Below are 24,138 nucleotides of genomic sequence, written 5' to 3' on the forward strand. Positions count from 1 at the left end.
TCGTTCAACTTATTAATTAATTGATTCGAAATGGTTCCAGATACGCACCCATGGAACATCATCACTAGGCCTGCCATCGGACAGCGCACTTAATTTTATTTGACTAACTACGGGACAAGGCGAATTCAGTTGAGCTTCGACACTGGCGAACACAGCACCCGGTCATGTCGAATTCGTTGGTTCAATTATATTTCGGGTATGCGCTGGCCATAGGCATAACTTCGAATCGATTTGTGGACTCAACCTTCGGGCAGACATGCTTCTCGAAATGGTATGCACTGGCTGTGAATATCGCTACCCTCGTGCTGACTCCGCCGCTGCTTTTGGAGTCCCGTAATGGTTTTAAGGCCAATGAGACCTATCCCCATCTACTTTTGATTACCTTCCAAGTGCGATACCTGGTGGCTTACGGGGTCATAGCCTATACGGTATTGTCGCGCGGTTTTCGGGACAGAGCACTGAAGGAGATGCAGCCGCTGCTCACCAAGCTACTACGCGAGGAAAAGCGCAATGGAAAGCAGCGAGTCAGAAGATCCCTTCAAGTGACGATCTACCTGAAATTCTCCACGGCGGCTTTCGTGTGCTTGACGATATTCGTTTTTAGCTTTCACTCTGGCGTGGAAAGAAATTGGAGGACAGTAGCTGGAATTATATTTCTAAGCAATGCCCTCAACATCCTGCAAATTGTGCCCATGGGCTACTTTTTGGCACTCTGGCACATTGCCCGTGGCTTTGACTATGTGAACCAACGATTGGACGATATTCTGGCAGCGACACCCACTGATATGCAGGAGCTACGAAGAATTTGGGCGCTTCATGCTGCACTAACCAGAACAGCGATCAGGATCAACAAGATCTATGGCCCACAGATGATGGCAATTCGCTTCGATAACTTCATTTTCGGCGTCATCAATGCCTACTGGGGTACGTTCTTCAGCTTACACTCCGGCACGAATATTTTATGGGTAGTGTTTGGCGCCCTTGCGTACTGTTTCCGCTGCTTGGACTCGTACCTGATCGACTATGTGAGCGATTTGGCCATGCACTACCAGAGCTCACCAAAGCATGCCTGGAGCGAGGGCTACTGGTCGCAGGACGTATGATATTTGAATTTACTTCTATATTGTTTGCACTTATTTATGGAGAATTCTTTTGCCGCAGATCAACTCCTATGTGACCTATTTGGGCAGCTCCAAGCTGCAGCTTTGGACATGTGGACTCTATAAGGAGAATCGAAGTCTATGGTTCGATACGACTAGCAGCATTTTGTACTACTATATAATGCTACTACAGTTTCACCTGGTGCTGAGGAATTAATAGACAGAAGATGACGCATTTCGTAACATTATTGAATTCTCAGTTTGCTTAAAATTATCCAATACTTCGAGGGAACTCTATAGGACCACACTCACTTCGTTTACATCGATTCAATGACTGTTTCCAAGTAATCATAATTTAGATAATTAATGCACATCATTGCAGAAAATTGCAGAAATTCAGAATAGCTCATTTGACACTGGACAATGGTGCGACTTTTGCTGCTGGATATCTTCCAATGGTTCGCATCGCTTCTGGGCTTGACGATAGATTTATACAGACCCGGATAGCCAGAGCATACGCGCTGATCATCAACATATTCTCGGTGGCAATGCAGCCAATGGCTTTTCTACGCTTGGCCAACTCTGTGGCTGTGGATGCCTGGATGCCGCGTTTCATGTGGATTACTCCTGTACGATGCTGTCATCGTACACACTTTGATCTTGCGTGGCTATCGAGACAGAATACTGCTGGAGCTACACAAATGTAATGTTCAATTGAAGCACAAGATGGGCAGCACACAAAACAAAGTAAACCTTAAGCTGCGGAGGCTTTTCTATACAAAACCCGTAACTATGCTGTATCTGTTCCTGTGCAATGTTCTGGAAGTCCTTCTGTTTCGACTTATGGCTACCTTATTTTGATTTCGTCAGCCGGACTCCCGTTTCGACTACATTATATTCTCCGTGACCACGTGACCAGGGTCCTCTATTTGCTAAATACTTTGGTTCTTTCTATTTCATACGCACGCTGGACTTCTTCATGCCCGATTATATAATGCATTATACATCACATTAGGCTGATTAGAAAACTTGCAAAATCTTTTACCCCAGGCAGCCATGTTCATTGGTTTTACTTGGCCAAGATAGTGGCTTGTTTGTATCGTATTGCGTATTCGCTCACGTTGAACCCGCTTGAGGCGAACATTTTTGAACTACATAAGCAACAACAGCCATAGGAAAATGTGTAGCGCTGCAGGAGCCAATAATTTCCTGCTCGATAATTTCCAAATGAATGCGTTCAGCAAATAAATTCTGCTTTGACAGCACTCAGAGATGAATTTAAAACGAAATCACGTTCTGCCGTTGCACACATACTTTTTGGCGTATGCACATCTGCTCTACGTACTCGTACGTGATGAAAGTTGTGTCATAAACACGGAAGCCCTCCTCTCTCCTCTGCGGCAACCCTTACACAACTTAGTTGAGCTCTGGTGTTGGAGCTATAGCTGTAGCTGGCAGCAGGTGACTGCCAGCCAGGGTGAGCTTCGGGGGCATACTCGTAAATAAAATGAAATAAAATAAATCAAATACATAATTTTTCGCAATAAATTTGGCTTTTACAAAACGCTGAATGCAAATCTAATTCCTTTCGCACAACGGAACGTGTATCGAAGTTTCGCACAACGCTGCTGCCTCTGCTGCTGTTGCTGCTTCACTTCTGTCTCTGTACAATTTATGGTCGAGTTGTGCAATTTCCTTGTGCAAGTGGTTTATAAAACAAATCTGATTTTAAACATACAAATAAACAGCTTAAGCGATTGTATGGTTGGTACAAATGTACTTATATTAGGGCGGATCAATTTTTCTCAACAATTGGAATTCACGAAAAATTCTAAGAATTTGCGGCTATAAGTTGTACCTGAACGGGGGCTAGGAATGGATTTTACCAAAATCATTTTAGCATCTACAATTGTTGAAATATTCTTAGAATGTGTATGGAATGTGTATGGAATCCTTTCTTATCGAATTTGTTTGCCATGAACCGTACAAAATATAATAATGAACCCGTGCATAATGTGGCAATTTCTTAATGCAATCTGTTTGGTTGAGATATTAACATGATTTGAATTGGCATCGAGACAACACGTCAACACAATTATGTATGCTGGATAACAAGAGGCAAGATTTATTATGCCCAGCGCAGTTTCTGTTTCCCGAAACGAGGCAACAAACATGCACGTAACGGATGCGGCGGCTGCTGCTGCTGCTGCTGCTGCTGATGCTGCTCCCGTTCTCTGACGATGGGTAGGAAGGAGGGCGTGTTCCGCCGCTCCTCCGGCAATTGTCAAAATCATTGCCATAACTCACGTGTTGCCAGCAACAGAAACAATCGAACGACAACCGGACAGGGACAGAGACAGAAACAGAGGAGGGACAGAGCAGAGTCAGTGGCAGTGGCAGGGTGCGTGGTGCGTGGTGCGGGGGGGCATTGACAAATTCAATTGAAGCAGATTTGCTCAAAATGCAAATTACGCAATGATTTACATTCCGATTGACATATTTTAGGCGAACATTTTGCACTCCGTGCCGCAGTCGGTGGCCCGCCCTTTACGTGTTGCCAAAAGAATTTCTGATTTTGGCCATTGTCAAGCGCTTTCTGATGGATTAGAAAATTGTTTGATTTGAAGGAGATAAATCATTTCAATCGCTTATGAATTCCGATTGAGTATTCCTTGCACGGCCATGAAGGAGAATCAAAGGAGACTTCAAATTGATTCAAATAACTGAGAGCTGCATACGAATTTCCGAGCAAATATCTCAGAAGTTCTTTGTGACTATACTTGATGGTGTTTCTTGAAATGAAATTCCTTATTTATGGTGGATATATCTTAGCCGTGTCATTACTCAGAAAACTGCCGGACACATATCCTGTCTGGGCCTGGCCATCATTACTCTCTGGCTTTGCCTCGGACAGCATCAGGGATCCGTGCATCATAAAATGGCTGAAAGGACATAAACGCGTTATTATATTATGCCTTTGAATGCCCGAGTCGCCAGTCCCCAGGCTTCTTGCATACGAGCACTTGCACTTGAATGGAGGCCAAAGAATGCACAAGGCATTGTGCAACGGGGTGGCGACACAACACAATGGATGCCACCACGACGTGAACATCAATGCCAGAGCCGCGACATTGAATGGCTGGTGGCAGGCACAGGCGAAGGGCCAAAAGCCACTGACAGAGCCAGACCCAGTGGCAGTGCCGGTTACAGCCTTTGCCATCAATGCAACTTAAAGTCAACGGCAACTGGGAAAGACGCTTCTGCTTTTCAGCTTTTCAGCTTTTCTTCTCTGCTCTCTCTATCACTATTTATCTGTGTTTCTCGCTCTCCCTCTCTCTCGCTCATTCTCTGGTGGACATAAATTGGAAAAATAACAATATGAAGACCACATTCTCGAGATGTGTGGTGTGCGCGACCAATGGACGTGCATGGCGACCAAAAGTCAGCCCAGCTGAAGCACAGCTCTACTCAAGATGGCAGCTCAAAACTTTTTAATGATGCCGCAAAAGTCGGTGCACCAAGTTCGATGCCACAGTACTTCAGCATGAATGAGCACGAAAAAAAGAGATGCTGCTGCAGGGATTTACTTGTCGTTCAGCCCAATGGATCAATGGATGGATGGATGGCATGGCACAGCTGTGAGAGATTTGAATTTTGTACTTGGAAAAAGTGAAAGTTTTTAGCCCTTCTAAATGAAATCGCCATCCAGAAACTTTCAACACAAGAAGAACACCAACAACATCTTTTGGAGTTACAGGAATGGCTAAACTGTGTTTATTAAATAATAATTTGATGAGGCTTTAAAGGTACATAGTATGGGAGCTTCCGTCTTTAGCCGTAGAAGCCGCCGCCGCCGGCTGATGCAGATGACGATGCTGAGGCACTGGCACCGCCAAAGCCACCGCCGCCAAAGCCGCGACGTGGAAAACCACCATAGCCTCCATAGCCGCCGGGATATCCACCGCCGAAGCCGCCAGGATAGCCGCCACCATAGCCTCCATAACCACCGGGAAAGCCACCGTAGCCGAACTGAGGAGCCGGCACCGCCTCCAGGACACTGAGAAGCGCGAAAATCACAACTGCGAACACGATGGCTGCTTTCATTTTGCTTGTTTAGCTTCGATCTTTCCGTTTGAAACTGTCGTTGGCTCCCAGCCGCACGGCCTATTATATAAACGGATTTGTTGGTTCAACAACCCGCTTGGCTGGTTCTGTCCACTGACCGACAGACTTTTGTGACGCTGACCAAAAACGAAAACAAAATATGATTTTGGCAAACTCCGCGTGAGCGTTATCGTAATCAATCCCCGTTGGACCCGTTTTGGGGTCTAACCTTTACGAGAGCGGGGGACACAAAACAGAAAACTCAAACGTTTTTATTGTGGGATTTTGGGAATCACTCGGGCTCGATACGCTTTGTGTTCTGCTGTCTCTGCGTATTAGCATAAAGTAAAATACAAATACAAAAACAAATTCATATACGATATATTGTCTGTTATAATTATATGTATACAATTTCATCTGGCGTTGTTTTTCGGCTATCACATTCGCTTAGTCACTTTTGTATCGTATTTATTATACATTATGCTAATTGAGGCGTTCATTAATGGGATTTCTATTCGAATCGCTCTTGGCGTCTGATGTTTGGCATCCCTTGAAATTTATTGTCTAGCCTGGATAATGGTATTATAAAATGTTTCGTTTATTTGTTTGTTGTTTAAATAAATAAAATGGCGAATATGCTTGCATGTTATTTATGCGTGTCGCATTTATTGATTGATTGAGTATCCGAAGAGCTGTTATTCGGAAGATTTCACCTGTCTATCGTTTGAGTAAGCACTTGAAGTTGCCGCTCGCTTGCTTCTGCCGCTCGCTTTACTTTCTGAAACCCACTTTCTGAAGTGGCTTTTAGTGGGATTCACACATGATACAATTCGCATTAATATGTATAATAATTAGAATTGATTTGAAAATATTTGTAGTGAAGCCAATAACCTGGGTGACCTTGGTATACTCATGTTCTGATTATATTCCATTCGAAAGTTTGAAGATGTTTCGTAAATAGAGAATATTGCTTTTGTTAGCTGATAAACCTGTTCCCTATTGTCTGATCAATTTATTTATTGTTACCCTTTTAGACGTTCCGAAATTAGCAAAATGCTGTGAATCACCCCGAATATATATTGAAAACTATAATACAATTGCCTAGAATTTGTTGAGTTTGTGGTAGATCATGGAGTTCGGTTACTTGTCAGATCAGTAAACAATAATTTTCTGGTGAAAAACAGTTTGTGTGAAACACAAAACTAAAATTCCAAGTAGATAGTGAGTGATTCCCACTTAGACATTAGGAAATATGAAGAAGGATTCGAGGAATGTAGTTAGTCACTATGACAAAATTACACATCGTTGTCATAGGATTCTCTCTGGCATGTGGAACTTGATCTGCAGTGGCAGCTATCCGACGGATGTATTGATCCGATATGGCGGCAAGCTGGTTGCTCCTGGTGACCCTTATGCTGTGTTTCAATCGGAGAACGCACACGACGACTTTCTGGCCGTTTTTGGCAGCAAGTCGATCATGTTTTGTAAGAGCCTCAGGATCAAGTCAATACAGAAATTCGAATGCATCGATGGCCGTGGAGCCACGAGGATCATTGAAATCGGACACAGTCATCTGGTGTGTGTCGAGTATGCATTCCGATTGGTGGACGAGCTCGTCGCACATTGTACAGATGAAAAAGCTGATCCCAACAAATTTTCGGCCCTGTACTATACCAACATAGAGACCGTCTTGAATAAGCTCAAAACCAGCTGTGGTCTGGCGCTCAGTTCGAATGTTCTGGTGGTAATTGCTTCGGCTCTGGTTCTGATATTTGTGATTTTACATTGGCGCTAGGTACGAAATAAATGTTTGTTGCTTTCGTTCCCCCTTTTTAAATGCCCCATGAAATGTATCCATCAAATTGTGACATATTTTGACAGTACTCAAACCTAAAGATGCTGTCAGTACACAAATCTTTTGCTGTGTCGGCATGGAACTTAAGAAGCTGTCAGTGCGATGATCTGCTCTTCCTTCGTCTCTGGCCCGGCCCTGTGTCAACGATCGCATCGCATTTCCCTTTCATCTGACAATATTGCCCTTGTGTCATGTGTGCCACATTTGTGTGTGGGGGACCTTACCACTGGGTGCTTGTAGCAGCATCTGTGCGGAGCTCTCATTCATTAGGCTCCTTATAAATAATTGCTTTTTAACAGAGGCAAAAATTATCACCTAATTATAGAGGCACGACTCGGAAGATTCCAAAGCGTGGCATTGAAGGGAAATTATGTATGTTTATATGTTGATATTAAAATATTGTTAGTAAGGTGATAATGCGCGAATTGACTGGGATTATCCACTAAAAGGTTGAAAACTGTAGTAGATTTCCTTGAAATATTACCTTGATTTATGTCCAACTCCCAATTGGTGCTCCAGGTGAGTGCCAAGTGCACTGAATTGTGCACTATTTTTGAAGCCGGTGGAGAGTCTGCATGGAATCTCCATATGTACATTGCTCAGATAAGACCCCTGTTTGCTCTGGCATTTCCGTTTGCCATTTGATTTGACAGGACGCTTTTCTACTCTACTCTGAGTGTGTGTCTGTCCTGTGTGCTTGGCCCATAAATTTGTATTTCTCTTTTGAGAAGGAGAGGAGCACTTCTGCAACATGTTTGCCTGTCAGCAAATGTCGTCCTTCTCGGCAAACAATTTGCCGCATCGCAGAAGGACAAAACGCATTTTTCCATCGCTCCTGTTTTTGTGCTATTTGTGCTGCTCGCTTCCTGCTACTCAAACATTATTGCAATTTTGTAAATATTGTAAAAATGTTTTACGCTCTGAGTGCTGCCCCATCGCTTTATGCAAATTAGTCGCCGGAACGATGCCGAGCATTCCGAATGTTAATTTGCATTTTCCACTGTTGTTCACCGCTCTCGGGGCTTGTTTGGCTCTGTCATGTTTGGCCTGCGGATAAAAGGGGAATTTTTATTTGCATTTAAATATATTACATACTTGTTAACCTTTTCCATCTGGCAGCAATGGTTAGGGCTGGGGCTGGGAATCTCCTACTGGATGGCTAGCATTCTCCCACCACTTCGTGCGTCTGTTGGATGTCCTTTTGTGTGTGTTTCTCTCTCTGACTTTTGGGAATGCGTTCGAGCTGAGTGTTCTTTTTTGCTTGGATCCTTGAGCTACACAATGCAATGCACATTCTATAGTATTTTATTGTGTCTCTACTGCCAATCTGTCCTTTTTAATTGCGTTGAAAGACCGACTTGGCCGCAATCTTAATCTACTTTGATTGTGGCTACGCCTTGCCAACGTTTGTGGTTTTGCCCGCAAACTTTTCCCGACCCTCCCCAGCCCTCTGTGTGTTTGTGTGTGTGTTTGGTTTCTCTCTTGCTGCTCGTCTGCTTATTTGTTTTGACTTTAATTAAGTTTTATTATACAAATTAACACATGCGGGTGAAAAATCACAAACGCACACACACGAAACATAACCCTTGAGCTGTTCTCGGTCTTGTGTGTGTTGGTGTGTGTGAGTGTGAGTGTGAGTGTCTGTCTGTGAATATACATTTTTAATTAAATCATATTACTAAGTAAATAATTAAATAAGCCATGTCAACTTCATACGCCACTGACAGTTTAATAAATGGAAAACTTTTGGATGATGAATTCCACGGAGTTCAAATGTAGAATTGAATTGGATATCTTTGCACATTAAAGTGCAGCATAGTTTGTGGGATTTATAAACCAAAAACCGATACAATATTAATGCAGGATACATAAGAGAGTCAGCTTTCCACTGAGACAGGAAAACAATTACTAAATAATTCATTTTAAAGTGTTCCACAATTAGCAGAATTGACGCATGAAATGAATAGCTAATTCGAATACTGTTTGCCGCTTTTATAGTTTAATTAAAATTAAACTTGCATACTTTAAGTATTCCCCAAGAGGAAACATCAATGGAACATTCGCTTAGAATCTGTTAAATGTATATTTTTTAGTGCTCTTCAGTATGTCACATTTCGTTTAGTATCGTATAAATATAAATATTAGTCAGGTAGGTAAATACGTATGTTATTTTTTAACACACGCTTAAACATTAATGCAATTTAGCTAATTGAAAGTAACCTCATGGGGCCCATTAAATGATTGCCATGGTGGGCCATCGTCTTCGTCGTCGTTGTCGTTGTCGTCATCGTCATCAAAGCGGCGGATAAGCATTCTTGGCATAGTTCGCTGCCACACAATAGTTGGTGGCCCCAAAGAAGGAGCACATGCCGTTGCCGTTCGAAGGATTAGTCCCAAATCCCGCATAGCAATTCGTATAGTTCTGGCACGAGCGCAGCTCCAGCGGCGCAAAGTTAAGGGCATACGCCCCGGGTGGTGGCGGCGGCGGTGGGTGGCTCAAATTCGCATATTTGTGCATGTTATTGCTGAGCGGCGCTGGCACCAATTGTGGCGCATTGTCCAGCAGCGGACGAGCGCCCACGCTGCGTTCGTTACGCCGGAATTTGGCGCGGCGATTCTGAAACCAAACCTAGAAGCCAGGTGTTCAAAGCTTTATTAGTAGAGGTACGAAGGGGCTTTCGATATGGTGCACTGGATTAATCACTACGAAATTATCCATAGTTTTCAAGCAGCTTTTAAAAGTTGCCTTATCTTACCTGCACTCGTGCCTCGCTCAGATGCACCTTGGTGGCCAGCTCCTCGCGCACAAACGCATCCGGATAGTGGGTTCTCTCGAACACCTTCTCCAGGGCCGTTAGCTGGGCGGAGCTGAAGGTGGTGCGATTCCGTCGCGGTTTCCTCGAGTGTCCCGTCGAGAGTTGACTGGTGCAACCACTGGGGCCGCCACCGCCGCCTGCAACGGAAGGAAGAGCAATCAAGACGCCATTAAATTGAGAATTTTCTCTTTTAGTTTAGGGTTTTGGCTGGAGGTGAATGCAAAGTTTGTCCAATGCAGCGGCGCGTCGTAAATAATCGATAAGTGCCAACGGATATCAATTAATTTGGCAGCAGCCCCAGCCCCAGTCCCAGCCCCAGCAGCAGCTAAGAAATTTCGTTACTTTTATGGAAAAACACATAAAATTTTGCATTCCGTTTGATCCTTTTGCTGGGGTGCTGGGGCAAGTTGTGGGGGTCATAAACAAATGGCATGAACCATAAAATATCTTTTGACGACATCGGCGGACAGCTGTATACTAATTTCCACGCTGGTACCGCTGCCACTGTCCCTCATGCCACTGTCTCCGTTCGACAATCTAACAAACAAATTTACGATCTATTAATTAAAGTGAAATTGTGACATTAAGCGGTCGTAAGCGAGCTCCTCTAGCTACCGTTAATTGATTTTCCATTGAATTTTCTTTCTTGTGGAAATCGTTTGACGAAAAATATAATTCTCTTTCTCTTGAAAATATCTATTCTGGTTATAATTGGATAAGGCGCCGCTGCCACACGTTGCAAGCAAGCATCTATATAACGTGAATTTTCACAAAAATGGTTTTTATAAATAATTATTAACCAATAAGCTAGTGGCAACAAGCTATTCATTTGCCATTTGTTAGCCTTTTAATAATGCATATTAAATGATCAGAGAGTGTTAATGCAATTATAATCCATAGAAGCGATCGATAACTCTTTTGGAAACCCTTCAAGCTAGTTTTTTTGTGTTAGCTCTCCGGCTTGCCTTCTGTTTAAGGATCTCTACACTCTCCGCAGACCCGCCTGCTTACAGGCGCTCCCCTGATTTCTGGCTGCGTCGCCAGCCAGGCAGGTCTTGTTTCTTGCTCCATGGTGGCCCACCGCCATGACTGTCTCCATCAACATCCCATGTACTGCTCCTACCCACGCCATTTGTCTCAATTTGTCAGCAAGCTGTCCACAACGTTGGGAATGCATCGTAGATCAGCTCGGAGTACTACACCGAGACAAACTATACCAAAATAAGAGAGAAGAACAACCCAGAGATAAATGCAGCAACCCATGTCCCCGGGGAGTGTGAGCAATGGGAGGAAGATATTTAATTTGAATTGCCAACGAGCGATAAAAAACAGTTGCAGCTTAATAAAAAACCAACAAATCGAAAGGGAAACCTCAATCAGATTTCCCTGAGAGATATACTATGCACGCAGTAAGAGAGAGGGGTACGTAACGTACTGAACTAGGGATGAGAACGGCATGTTAAAAAATCCAATGGAGCGACGAAAATAAACGCAGAGAGCGAAGCAGAGCAGAGCGCTGGGTGCGTGCTCCGTCTGGGAATGGTTACAACGGGCCTGGCCGGGCCGGGCCTGGCGTTTTATATGCTCCACTTGGAAATTATAGTCGTGGACGTTGCCGCTGACGCCGCCGACTCGGGTAGGAGGGTAAAGAGGGAAGAGGCCTACCCGTACCCGAGTTGCGTCCTCGGACCGCTTCAAAGGCATGCGGCCACTGAGGGAATATCATGTCAGCTTTGATTACGTTTTGTCATGTTGACAATGTTGAAGTGTTGTCGGCTCGGAAATGTTTCCTCTGCCACACACAAAAAAAAAGAAGCAAAGTGAAAGCGAACACCAGCCGACGAGTAAGGGAAAAGCAGGGAAAAAAGTGTATGAGAATTGGTTACAAATTGAAAGAGTTGCGCGAGTTGCTGAAGAGCCATGGCATTAGGTCTTCATGGCATATAGTATATAATGCTGAATATATGACAACAGGCAGTAATATGTTGACAGTTTTGATTGTGGGTTGCATGGAGGTGCACGAGTGCATATGTGGGGGCAGACAACCGCAGTTGAAAAACTGCACGAATATGACATTGCGAGACGGTAATGTCATCGGCATAAATGTGCAAATGTCGCCCACATCTGGCACCTAATTGTCATCCATGAGTGGTCCGCACAAAACACGCACGCACATCACTGCACAGAACAGCAAAGAAAATATATATACATATGTATGTACATGTGTACATAATGCGTCTATGATTATGCACTTGTGTGGTTAATGTCATAAAGTCACGGCTTCTCAGCACGCATTGCAAATGGATTTATCATTTATGAATTAGCCCGAATATTCGCGCTAAGTCTCACAAATTACTGGAGAATATCTAACAGGATGTCTGCGGTAAGACACCTTTGGCACTAGGCATTCCTTTGCACACCCATAAGTACTAGTTACACATATGTACATAGTTGATAACATTAAGGGATTGTGGTAAATGGGCAAACACTTAACGTTTAATCGCCTTAAAATACATTTTGTGGGAGTCCATTACCCAAAAATGATCGGAACTTCTTTCTTCTGGAACTTTTACTTACCGTAATTGTTGCTGATTTCCATCGCGAGCTTGCCCTTGGCATAGGCATCGTGCTTCAGTTCGATGAGATTATCCACCGAGAATCGATGCATTTTTTCCAGATCCCTGACACTCCCTTCACGATCATGCAGCTTGTCCTCGACCTCGAGGTTGTGCGCCGCATGCGATGGATAGGACTCACCGGAGGCTGTCAGTGGATGTGATCCCGTCGGGCCGTAGTAGAAATTGCTGTTTGTGCCGACGGGCAGCGAGTGTAATTGTGGCTGATAGTTCAACATGGCCAAACGAATCGATTTTCGGTTGTTCACTTTCAAATCAATTTGTAGAAACACTTGCGCCAAATTACAGATTGATATTTAGGTGGGTATTCGCTTGATTGTATTTGAGAGTCAAATTGAATTCTTTAGTTGTCAGCGATGATTGAATTAATTTCCTTTATTTGCGCTCGCCAAGATTGGGGGCATCCTGCGCGAACTTGGTAATTGGATTAGCACACAACACATAAACGAGTTAATTACGATAATTGTCGCGACGATACTAAACCGTGCCAAAGTCGTGTGCCCACTGAAATTAGCCTCAAAAGTCAAAAGAGTGTGTGCGCTGGCCTCGCTCAACGATCCCAAAACGATCCCAAGATCTTAGGAAAACGAAACATATGTCTGCGAGATCTTTGCTCTCGTTCTGACTGCACCTAATTATAGCCGCAGATCTGCCATTGGTCTGCTGCTCCGATTTGTCTTGCCTTTCGCTCTATTCCATCCGACATTTTGGGGGCGTTGCCGTTGCATCGCTGGTTTATGTATGCATGTACTTATGTATGTGGAAAATTGTTTGAAATACGAGGTGAAAAGTAGCAACAAGTTTTGGGCATTTAAGTAGCAATAAATACCAATTAGCCGGAGGGTTTGTCCACACACAGCACCCATTGTCCTGTATCCTGGCTGTCAACACAGTCACCGGCACCGGCACCGGCACCGGCATTGGCCATGTGTGTGTGTTTGTGGCGTTGCTCCAATTTCGGTTTCGGTGCAGCGTGCAGGATGTGCATCTGAAGTAGTTTGTGCAACATCAGGGCATAAATCTTGGCACGCACACAATGTTTGTCATCTTTCCAGAGCTAATTTCCATAACCACAACATGTTGTTAATTTTCCCCCCCAACAATATAATGCCCGAGGCGAGTGGATTGCCAACGATGCCAGGCTGACAGTCGGAAGGAGGCTGCAACTGCTTAGCTAAGTGCATGTCTCAGGGATCCTTCAGTTTGTTCGTTCAGCTGTGTTTATCATTACCTCGAAAGGTGTCTCATTGGGGTTTCTGTGTTCCATGTTGCTGTCAACCAATGTGTGTTGCTGCTAGTTATCGATAGCGTGGTATATACGTTGTCCCATGAAGTTTATCTCAAAATGTATAATGTCATGATACCAATCAGTTTTCTGAATGTTCTGTATTTGGTGACCTTAACTATGCCTTATGCCCGTAAACTTCACGACTTTAATCCACCATTTTCTTGACACACAACCCACATCAAGGTTTTATTTTAGACCTCTAACTATTCCCCGCAGCAAAAACCCCGAGTCATGCTCATTAGTCGACCAGGCATATGCTCGCTATTAATATTCTAATGTTGTTGGCATTCTCTCACTTTAGTTGGGGCTTGGAGAAAATGCCTTACATACATTTTCCCTTCCAAATTGAGCTGTCACAAAAGTTTATCCAAACTACTTGACACTTTGCTGCCGGTTTTTCGGCAATGTTCCCCACCTGCTGCAGGAGCAGGAGCAGGAGCAGCAGCAGCAGCCAGGACTCAGTCCCGTCCGGTTCGCTTCTACTAAATTATCTCACGTTTTCGTGTGCGAAAAGTTCTTGAGGAATGTTGCGGCGTGTATTTTTAATAAAACTTCAAAGTTTTCTACTGCTCTATATTCGTATTCTATCCCGCAAACGTTTCTCTTTCCAAGCCAAGCTGCACTGGCTCTGCCACTTTATTCTTTCGCTTTTCGTTACTGGAATTCTTTGTCACGAAGCATTTCTCGCGTGGCAGTGCTGTTGCCGGTGTTCTGCGGGTGTTATCCGTGTAATATGGTTACCCGGACAAACTTTGTGCCGGAGAAATTCTTCTGGCAAGTCAGAATTTGAGGAGACAGTTTTAATGTTGTCAAATGGCGGGAATGTAACAAAACTTGTCTGGCTGTTGGAAGGCAACCGGATGAGCTCAGGTAATGTCGATTATTATGTGATAAATATGTATGTGCATGTGCTACGAGTATTGGAATGTTTTTATACAATTACAACCTATACATGAGCTGTACATCATTCATGGGAGTAGCTAAACCAGACTGACAGCTCTTCTAGTTTAACAATTTCAATTTCCTTTGAGGCAGCTTTGAGGGTAGCGCAGGGATTTGCCCAAGTTCCTTTGAAGTTCATGTTGTTTGTCGACGAAATGAATTTCACTTGACGGCGATTATGTGGCAAGCGTTTAAAATGTTGTTATTTTTGTTGCTCACATCGCGAAAGTTTTGTAAAACATTTCCGATGTATTTCAGAATATTACCAAACCGACGTCGAAGCGGCAGCGAACCGCAGAACCAGCCATTGGAATAGCAAGAGCTCTACGGCAACGTCATGCATCCCGGTCCCGATCCCCGTTCCTGTCCCTCGTCTGTGTCAAGGGTGTCGTCTAAGCCCAAAATGCCAGACACGAATGGCACACGCTCTCTGACAGTATCCAAGAGAGGGTTCTTTCTGGGGCTGGGACTAGGGCTGGGGCAGGGAAGTTCCTTCGGAAAGAGCTACAAGGGGTGCAAAAGTTTTGCCTAAATCACTTAACAGAAAACAAGTGTTGGCATGTGCCCCGCTCCGTCGGACTTCCTGCCCCTCTGGAGCAGTCGCTTTCTCTCTCTCTCTGAGGCTCTGCGTCTCGTCTCTAGTCTCTGTCTTCCTTTCCGCCCAGCAAAAATATCAAAAAAGTTGTATGTAGCATAGAAACTTTTGTGGTACCCATTAGAGAATTGAACGTGGCGTGGTTATGTTGGAATAAATTGACTGAAAATACTAATTATTTTCCATTAATTGTTTTATTTAATTCTGTAAATCAAAAAGTACCCTTAAAGTTTGACTCCACAACTAAAATACCTCTAGGTTTTACTGGGTGTCAATCAATTATGCGTTTAGTTCTTAGATTTCTCTAGTGAAATCCACTAGTGTAGGTATCAGCAAGCACAACAGTTGATGGCAAATGGAAATAGTATAACAAAAAGAAAGAACCGGAAGCATCAGGCAGGCGTAACTTTTGCTTTTTTGTTTTGCCACGCCCACTACACATTTTCGCTTGTCCACGTCCAATTTTTTGGGCCATTGCGTAAACAGAAAATCAATTACAGGGTGCATATGGGAGAAGAAGGTTGACAGAAGGTTCCCAAAAGTCCAGGAGGTATGGAATATGGTGATACCTAGTGGCGAAAATATAGATAGAAACATAAAAATATAAAATAAGATATCATAGAACTATAATATAAAGATTTGTTTTGTCGGGAACACACAATTTAAGGACTTATATCTCATACTGGACTGTACTCTCAACCGAAGCTGAAAATAGTTGATGGCCAATGAATGTGTGTTGCCCCGTTGCAAACTTTTCAGCCCACTTGTCACTCCGAGGCTGCAACTGGGTACGCTAGGGTATCGGAAAGTAAAGGGGGATTTACATTAATTACGGAACGCAAAAGCTTCTTGACTTTTAATATGGCATAGGCCTGGTAACGTACACTTTCGCCTACCCCGACTTCGTTTTCATTTTCTTTGCCCTGGCACCATACAAAACGCATGAATATTTCATAGGCCCACAGCAGCCCAGTGGCATTTGGTTGCAAGAGAGGGAAGGGCCAAGTTTTAAAAGCTATGTTGAGAGATTTTGGGGCCACCTCCAGGCCGCACTCCCGGTCAGATGTCCATTTAGACACTTACACACAAAGACGGACATGGAAGGATACGGTATGCCGAGCAAAGAACTTGCTGGTTCAGTTGTCGGCATCAATTTTTCACAGCTTTGACTAAGGCAGAAATGTGTGGGATTTTTCGATTTTTACTTCTTGTTTCTCTCTTAAATGGTTTGCATAATTCATGCATTTTTTATGCCAAACATTTGTGTTTTTTTGCCGGTTCTCAAGTCCTCCACACTTCACTCACTTTTAGGCCGAGCTCTCCATTGAATATTTTATTCAGCTGAGATTGAAACTGATTACTGGCCCGAAATGGTTTGTCAATTGTTTCGTTGAGCCGCTGCTTAATGCATTTTAATTAGTATTTTCTGTGTGGGGCTCTAGAGCATTGCGTTCACTACACTAAAATGTTCTTTCATCAGTCTGTATGAACTCTGTACTGGGAATTGGAATTAATGTTGCCGTGTTGCATGGCACCAGCATAGAGTGAGAGGGTGAGAGGGAGATCAAAAACACAACCGCAGGACACGAAAAATACCACAAAATGTGGTCAGTTCAAGCAACACATACAGATTTACCCCCCTTTAGCATCATAATCCATACGTGCTGTGTGCTCTTCCGTTTCGCTCTGAATTTATGGAAACAAAATTTGCTTGAAAATTTGGCTTCCGGGCTTACTAGTGAAAGGGATAAAAAGGATTAGCTTCATTTTGCGGAATGCAAATTGTTGCCGAAATAAGTTCCATACTGGAACATCCTATTAGTGAAGAGCTGGTAAAGTCTCATCAAATTTCAATCATTTCTTGGGCATCACTTTCGACAATTTGTTCGTAAGGAATGACATTTTGTTGATTGAACATTTTCAATCGAGCACTCCGCTGTATTGTATTATCGTTGTTGCTCAGTTGTCGCTCAGTGAGCTGCACAGTCAGCGCCATTTAAATTTCACTCACGATTTTACCCGGATGAGCAGTGCACTGTGCGCTGTGCTTCTGCAGTGCTTCCAAGCAAGCAAACAAGCAAGAAAGAAATTACGCGAATTGAAAATCAACGGATGCGAAACGGATGTACGGGTACTCAGAGCCAGAACCCAGAACGAACGGTCTCCTCATCCTTATACACGTATATCCTCTTCCGCATCCGTCTTCTGCAGCTGTCAGTTGGTGGGAAAAACTGTCGCTGCAATCAGATGCAATTAGAGCTTCCAGTGCCTTATCAGAACGACAAAAGGGGCGGAGTTCGGCGAACGAAGTCGAATGGAAATTGAAAACAACGAAACACAAAAAAACGAAAGTGAATCCGCTCTCTATCTCTCAGCCCCCATTAGTGGATGACACTGTTGTCCATGCCAAGCATGTCAGCTGTGTGTAAGGCCTAGTGTATCCTTCCATTCCAGTTCAATTGATGTGGGCCAAGTTTTTGAGGAGTGTCTTTACAATGACTAGAAATGGCTCTACGATAATGTGAAAGATCAACTATTAATTCCGGATGGGTGAAGCTCTCAGATTTGTACTCGTTTTAAAGGGAAATTTATTATTTTTTCTAAACAAAAATCAAAGTTTGAAGACTCTTTACAAAGCTGCAACCCTTGTCCGAATAGCAAGGAACACTATTTTTCTTGAAGAGTATCCCGTGAAATATGAATGGAACTCTACTTATCTTTACAGTGGACTCAGTCACACGCCTGAGCTGCACTTCAGAAATGCCTTTGCCGCTGCAACTGTCGCATTGATTAATAAAATTACGACCACCACTTGTGGTGGACAGAGGCAGACATGCTCATTATTTAAAAATGCACTTCGAGCTGCGTTCATGTACATGTACAACTGAGCATTCGCACAATAACCGACTGCGATGCAGGCCCAAATATTAATGAGTCGGTGTGCTAGCATGGCCTGAAGTTTCACAGAGAGCGAAAGATATAAATCAAGGGGAAAGTTTTTGCTCCAGTGCTTGGGATACCGCGTATTTCATGCGGGGATTCCTTGGATGCCTTGGCGAAAAGCCACACGGCGATGGATTAGTCCAGGTCGAGATGAAATACGGCCCAGAAGCGTGAGCAGATTTCGGGGCGAACAGCTTTATGGGCGACCATATAAAAGGTGTGTTGTTCTTTCCCCTATATCTTCTTGTTGCTTTTTATGGCCCAATGTACCCACCGTACGCTCCCCGTCCTGTCCCATTCAGTTCCTGCCCTGAATGTCCATGCGCCCAAGTGTCGTTGGGCTGCCCGAAGTAAGCGTTAGATGGCGCCAGGTGTGTGTACATTAAAAGCCATAAAAAATTCATAAAATGCAGTTCACACGCCGAAACCAAAAAGACCGCAACATATCCACAAATACGAGTACAGAACATACGATTACTGCCCGAGGAAAGCATCCAACCAGCTGAGTGTATACAAAACATAAATTTTAAAGTCCATAAAGAGTGTTTACGGGACCCGTGCACATGTGAGAACATCTGCATATGTGCACAAAACTCAGCCGACAGGCGAATCCTTACTTACCTTATAGAGCACATCATTACCGATTAAGAACTAACCGTGAGCCTCTTAATGAAACCCTTGCGAAAGCTGGTAGCTAGTTGTGAGAGCTCGGAGGGAAAGCATTTTCGCAGCTTAATTCTGATTTTCAATTTACTTCGTCTCAGGGCAAACGAAATGTCATCTTATGGCTCACGTACGCGACATTTGCCAATTGCTGCGAAATTGCACACAAATTATATCAATCTCGGAGCGTAATCATTGAAAACTTATCAATTTTGGCCGAGACCCAGCCACAGATTCCGCTGCCAGACATACACATCCGATCCAAGTCGCATTTCGCAGCGAGATGTTGTAAAAATGTAAGAAAATCAAATATTTATGATTCCGAGTATGTTTGAGCACAATTTCGCTGCTGTAAAAGCTGATGGTGTGGGGCCGGGCCTGGACTGCCTGCGGCAAAAGTAAACTACAAAAAGTTTCCTTTTTCGGCTGCATTTCCGTTTGCCTTGGCATTTGGATTTATGAGCGTGGCGTTTGAAAATTCAATTTAATTTTCATTTTTTCGTGCTGCTGCTGCTGCTGCTGGTGGGGCTGGTGGGGCTGGTGCTCCTGCTGTCTCTGTGCTCTGCTGCTGTGGGATTTCCTATGAATTTTTGAGCCTCTCCTCCTTTGCATATTTTGTAAGTTATGGTTAGCCGAGAATTGTGTTAGATGTGGCGGCATACAGATTCCTCTGAGCCGCGAAAATGTTATTTCATCTTTTTTATTTTTTTTTACCAAATTATCTGCACAAGAGACCACATTTGAGCAGTCCTAAGATTTGGTTTTTATAGCAGCAAAGCGGAAGGAAAGTAGAATAAGAACTACTGTACTACAGGCCTGTCTATTTTGGAATCTATGAACAAATAACTTGCAATCTATGATATTTATTTTACTAGTATCTTAATGGAATAAAACGCTTTGTACTCCCATTGCCGCAACCATCTTCGGTGCAGGCAATATGGCAATTTGATTCTTGTTCAATCGATAAACTCTATTGATGCTGAGAATGTTTCATTGTTAACCTAACTATCCTTCCCATTTCCATTTCCATTTCTCTTCACATTCCCACTTCAAGTGTTTCCTCTCCGATGCTGTTAGTTTTAGATGTCGAGCTACGAGATTCGAGAGGAGTTGCAGCAGCAACTGGCAATGCATTATGCTGAAATGTCTCTAGTTCCATCCGTTTCACCATCTATCTGACTGTGTGTCTGTCTGTCTGTCTGTCTGTGCTGTTGTCCCGCTGCCTGTCCCGATGTTGGCACTGCATATTGTGCCCCGGCTGTCGGGAGACGGATTAAATTGCGACTTATGCTAAGCGGATGGGACTGCGAGGGCAAATTGAATGGAAGCTCGTTTATTTTGCTCGTCTTGCGGCAAAGCATTGATGCTGTCACTGGATTTGTCACTGTCGTTCGAATCGTTCTAGCTATGTCGAAGTTTCCAGGCTTATAAATGCTTGGCAATTGGCGATACAAAGGAATCCCGGCCAGCCAATTTCCATTACCCACTACTGCGAGACCGATATACCCTCGGGTAGTGCATGAAACGGCCATTATCGCTTTTGCTTGGCCACAATTACACATTCCATTGGTACAATTACTCTCTCAGATGCAAATTTAGTGTTCAACCCAGCAGTGGACATTCGTCGCTTCCACAGTCACTTCATTGGTGCCAACGAGCCATCTCTTGTTATACCCTGAAGAGTTATGCACGGGGGATAACAGATTTGTGGTCAAAGTGATGTGCGTAACACATAGAATCAAACCTTTCTTGATGGATCAATAGTTGAGTCCATGTCTGTTTGACTTTCCGTCTGACTTGTTGCCTAGCTTCATCTGCCAAAATTGCAGAGCAGAAAGCTTTACTCTCTTTATACCTTTCTACACAGAATGTAGAGTTATACTATATTTGTGGCTACCCATTTCCCATAAAGTATAAAGTATATGCCCGTCTGTCTTAATGAGCTTTCCTTTCTTTCCTTCTCTTATCCATTTGATTGTATCCTGGTATAAGTGTTTTGAACTTCCCATTGAATCAGTAGAATGGAATGGGTTATAATAGAGTTTGCCACGGACACAAAGCGGCCACGATCCATCTTAAAGAGACCCATAACATAGAATTCCAGAGGGTTTTGTGCCAGCTGCAATTGAAAGCTCTCAAACTGCAAAAGCCAAAGTAAACATTTTAAACGGTATTTTCGATCAAAACGATCGAAACCTACCGATGCCTCCAAGCGCTCATCCAATTCCACGCCAAACACTGTCCGCTCTTGTAGTATTTTTGACATTTCTGCATTGGAGTCCAGTATGGAAAATCCAATAAAGATGGTTATAAAGTTGTCCGCATAGTAGAAGGCGGTGGAGATGACTATTAGCAGTAGTCCCCAGTGTGAGGCGGCTAGTCCGGAAGTGTTGTACTTAATCGTGCAGAAGGCGAAGTAAATGTTGCCCATGGTGGAGAGGTAGTAGACGATGGTCATGCTGAAGATCTGTATCTGGAATATCTCCGACATGCTGTCGAGCAGCGCTTTCAGCTCAGACTGCGTCTGCGCCATCCTATCCAGCCGATCGGACAAGGCGCAGCATTGGGTCACGAACACACCGCCCCGTCGATTGCTGTTGCCACAGAGGGTCCGGGTCTCCCTCAGCAGCTCACGGAGTTCCCGTTCCATCAGTTTATAGTGAGCCTTGACCTGCATTATGGCCGTATAGTACTGGGCCACGATCATATCGAATATGGATGCGAATGTGCACCAGACCCCCATCTTGAGGGCTAGAGCCGGACCGGGTGTCTCTCGAAGCGCGTTCAGGTCCAATACGATGTGCAGACAGTCCGACATAAAGGCGAATACAAACTTCACGATGAGCTCCCGGCTAAACAGAGGTATCAGTTCAGGCCTCTCTTGAATCGAGCGGGATAATCGATTCCAAATGCGCAGGATTTTGCCACGGTTTCGCCAACGACTCACCAACGTGCCCAGAACTGCACAATGCCGCACCGCAGTCACCAGCAGGAAGACGTACTCGTGCAGGTACTTGCCCCTGTTCATTTTCCAGATTGCTGTATCGTCGTGAAGGAGCTGGAAGGATAGCAGCCAAATCAGACTGATATTGTGTACCACCGCCAGGATCGTGGCTCTGCGGGTAAACTTCGCTCGGCCTGTGCGCGAGTCCACTTCAAAGTTAAGCACTCCCATGAATCGACTATAGAGGTAGACAAAGCGCTGAACCAACCAAACAATGTCAGCCATAGTGCACAACTAAAGGAGACTGGATGGAGGAGTTACAGTTGTGGTGGACTGGCAGGCAATCCAATCCAATCCAATCAATATTATGATGACATGACCTAGGGGAGCAGGCTAATGGGCTGACGATAAATTGCATCAGGCGGCACACAAATGGTTTATTCAATAGTTCTGCATATCGTATTGGATGAGAAGTACAGAGTTGATTAAAATAGAGTTACCCACGTCAAATGCAGTGGATCGATTCAATCGAAATAGGCCAAAACATTTTAGATTCAACGGATTGCGGGCCAGCCTTAGCTCGAAGCTATCAAACTGAAAGCAAATAAAGGTCAGGATAGGATTGTTGGTGCCAGAAGTCACGGCAGCACTTACGGCCGACTCCAGTCGCTCATCCTGAGCGCCCGGAAAGAGGTTTCGCTGCTCCAGAAGCTTGTGCATCTCCTGATGGGCATCCAATAGATAGAAAACATTGTACAAGTTGATCGCGCAATCGATATAGTAAAATACAAACAAAATAGCCGACGCCATCAGTCCAAGCTTCGACCAAGTCTCTGTCATGCCACTGTACTTGTATAAGCTAAACAGTACGTAGATGTTTGCCACGCTGCTCAGATAATAGGTGAGACACAGGCATAAAATTTGTAGTTCATAAATCTTCGACATGCCCTCGATCAGCGCCTGTACTTCGGATTGGGTTTGGGCGATTTCATCCAATCGATCGGCCAGGAAACAGCATTTCGTGATAAAGACCCCATTTCGACGCTTCCGCCTAGGTCCCAGAGACTGGGCCTCGCCAAGCAAAGCTCTAAGCTTCCTGTTTATAAGTATGTAATGGCCCCGCGCATTTCCCAGGCCAAAGAAATACTGCGTTATGGCTACATTTATAATGGCGGTCACAGTCATTACACCCCAGATGCCAAGCAGCAATGCAAAGCTGAGCTTGTCCCGCACCATCAAGATGGCCACCAAAAACTGCATAATCTCGGCCACAGAGCCTACAATGCACTTTGAGATGAAGCCACGGCGGCAGACCCGCATAACCTCGGGGTTCTTCAGGAACAGGCGGCGAAAAGAGCTGATGAGTCGTATGTACCGACGACGATGATACCAGCGACTTGCCAAGGCAGCTAGAGCGCAGGATACGCGCAGGTATGAGACGATCAAGAAGACACTTTCATGCAGCGAACTGATATTTTTCCACAGTTCAGACGTTATTTTGCTTGGCCTAAAGTGGTGCGCCAGGATGGATATCAAGAACAGGCTTGCAAATGCTGAATAGATGGTTGCTCTTCTTGTAACGCGCGTTCTACCCGTCTCCAAGTCGACTTCAAAGTTAAGCGTACCGGTAAAGCGTCCGTATAGGTAGCCGATGCGCACACAGAATTTCACTAGGTCTACCATTGCGAAACAATAAATGTTAACTGGTTTTGTCTGGACTGTACTTGGGCGGAGGCTAATGAACTGATTTTTGGCCGTGATCCATTAGGGAAAGTGATGAAAGCAGACTATCTAGAATCAGTAAATTTATTGAATGAGTTTAGGCTGTGGTGTATCCATGAACAGTACGTATAGATAGTGAAATGCAGGAGCTAATCTGAGTGTGTAGTAATGATTGTTCCTTCTGATATTTTCATGAAATAGGAACGACTTCGTAACCGCACAGCATTTTATAGAAAAACTATTATTCCAATGATTTCATTGTACTCCCCCCTATGCGTGTTACTCGACCACAGATTGATTGTGGTACCCCCACATGACCTACCCTCTGGGCGAAAGTCTGTGCAGAGTGTTAAACATCTTGTGTTTGCTTCTTGTTTGCAGTTTGATTCCACAGTTCATAGCTTGACAAACATGGCCCTATTTCGAGAGGACAAAGATGTCAGCGACGACGAGGACGAGGATGAGGAGGAGGATAAGGATGGTGCTGCTGATGTTGCACCAGCGAAATTCTATGCCCGTAGAATGTTTAC

The 24,138-nt window shown here is 44.2% G+C and overlaps 6 protein-coding genes across 7 annotated transcripts; 2 read left to right on the top strand and 4 right to left on the bottom strand.

Annotated features, from left to right (window-relative positions):
* The first annotated feature begins 141 nt into the window (after positions 1-141).
* LOC117591887 (putative gustatory receptor 59b) lies at positions 142-1,919 on the top strand. Its single transcript, XM_034285274.1, has 2 exons — positions 142-1,097; positions 1,162-1,919. Exons 1-2 carry the CDS (start codon positions 165-167, stop codon positions 1,315-1,317), a joined length of 1,089 nt encoding a protein of 362 aa, XP_034141165.1. The 5' UTR covers positions 142-164; the 3' UTR covers positions 1,318-1,919.
* A 2,924-nt stretch (positions 1,920-4,843) lies between these two features.
* LOC117591928 (uncharacterized protein F12A10.7) lies at positions 4,844-5,262 on the bottom strand. Of its 2 annotated transcripts, XM_034285341.1 has the most exons (2): positions 5,031-5,260; positions 4,844-4,997 (listed from the first exon to the last, which is right to left on the bottom strand). In XM_034285341.1, the coding sequence occupies exons 1-2, from the start codon at positions 5,202-5,204 to the stop codon at positions 4,932-4,934; spliced, it is 240 nt and encodes a 79-aa protein (XP_034141232.1). In that variant the 5' UTR covers positions 5,205-5,260; the 3' UTR covers positions 4,844-4,931. The 2 variants fall into 2 exon arrangements, with proteins under 2 accessions (XP_034141232.1, XP_034141222.1); XM_034285331.1 differs by having other exon boundaries at positions 4,844-5,262.
* Positions 5,263-6,531: 1,269 nt separating this feature from the next.
* On the top strand, positions 6,532-6,999 carry LOC117592385. The gene has a single exon (XM_034286096.1). The coding sequence runs from the start codon at positions 6,532-6,534 to the stop codon at positions 6,997-6,999; it is 468 nt and encodes a 155-aa protein (XP_034141987.1).
* Positions 7,000-9,160: 2,161 nt separating this feature from the next.
* LOC117591910 (paired mesoderm homeobox protein 1) lies at positions 9,161-13,000 on the bottom strand. The gene is made up of 3 exons (XM_034285306.1): positions 12,453-13,000; positions 9,816-10,012; positions 9,161-9,688 (listed from the first exon to the last, which is right to left on the bottom strand). Exons 1-3 carry the CDS (start codon positions 12,727-12,729, stop codon positions 9,353-9,355), a joined length of 810 nt encoding a protein of 269 aa, XP_034141197.1. The 5' UTR covers positions 12,730-13,000; the 3' UTR covers positions 9,161-9,352.
* A 7,905-nt stretch (positions 13,001-20,905) lies between these two features.
* On the bottom strand, positions 20,906-22,171 carry LOC117592386 (putative gustatory receptor 59c). Its single transcript, XM_034286097.1, has 2 exons — positions 21,143-22,171; positions 20,906-21,082 (listed from the first exon to the last, which is right to left on the bottom strand). Exons 1-2 carry the CDS (start codon positions 22,169-22,171, stop codon positions 20,906-20,908), a joined length of 1,206 nt encoding a protein of 401 aa, XP_034141988.1.
* Positions 22,172-22,327: 156 nt separating this feature from the next.
* LOC117592533 (putative gustatory receptor 59d) lies at positions 22,328-23,569 on the bottom strand. The gene is made up of 2 exons (XM_034286393.1): positions 22,541-23,569; positions 22,328-22,480 (listed from the first exon to the last, which is right to left on the bottom strand). Exons 1-2 carry the CDS (start codon positions 23,567-23,569, stop codon positions 22,328-22,330), a joined length of 1,182 nt encoding a protein of 393 aa, XP_034142284.1.
* Between the last annotated feature and the right edge of the window lie 569 nt (positions 23,570-24,138).

The sequence above is a fragment of the Drosophila guanche genome, unplaced genomic scaffold (assembly GCF_900245975.1).
Source record: "Drosophila guanche unplaced genomic scaffold, DGUA_6, whole genome shotgun sequence".
Lineage (NCBI taxonomy): Eukaryota > Metazoa > Arthropoda > Insecta > Diptera > Drosophilidae > Drosophila > Drosophila guanche.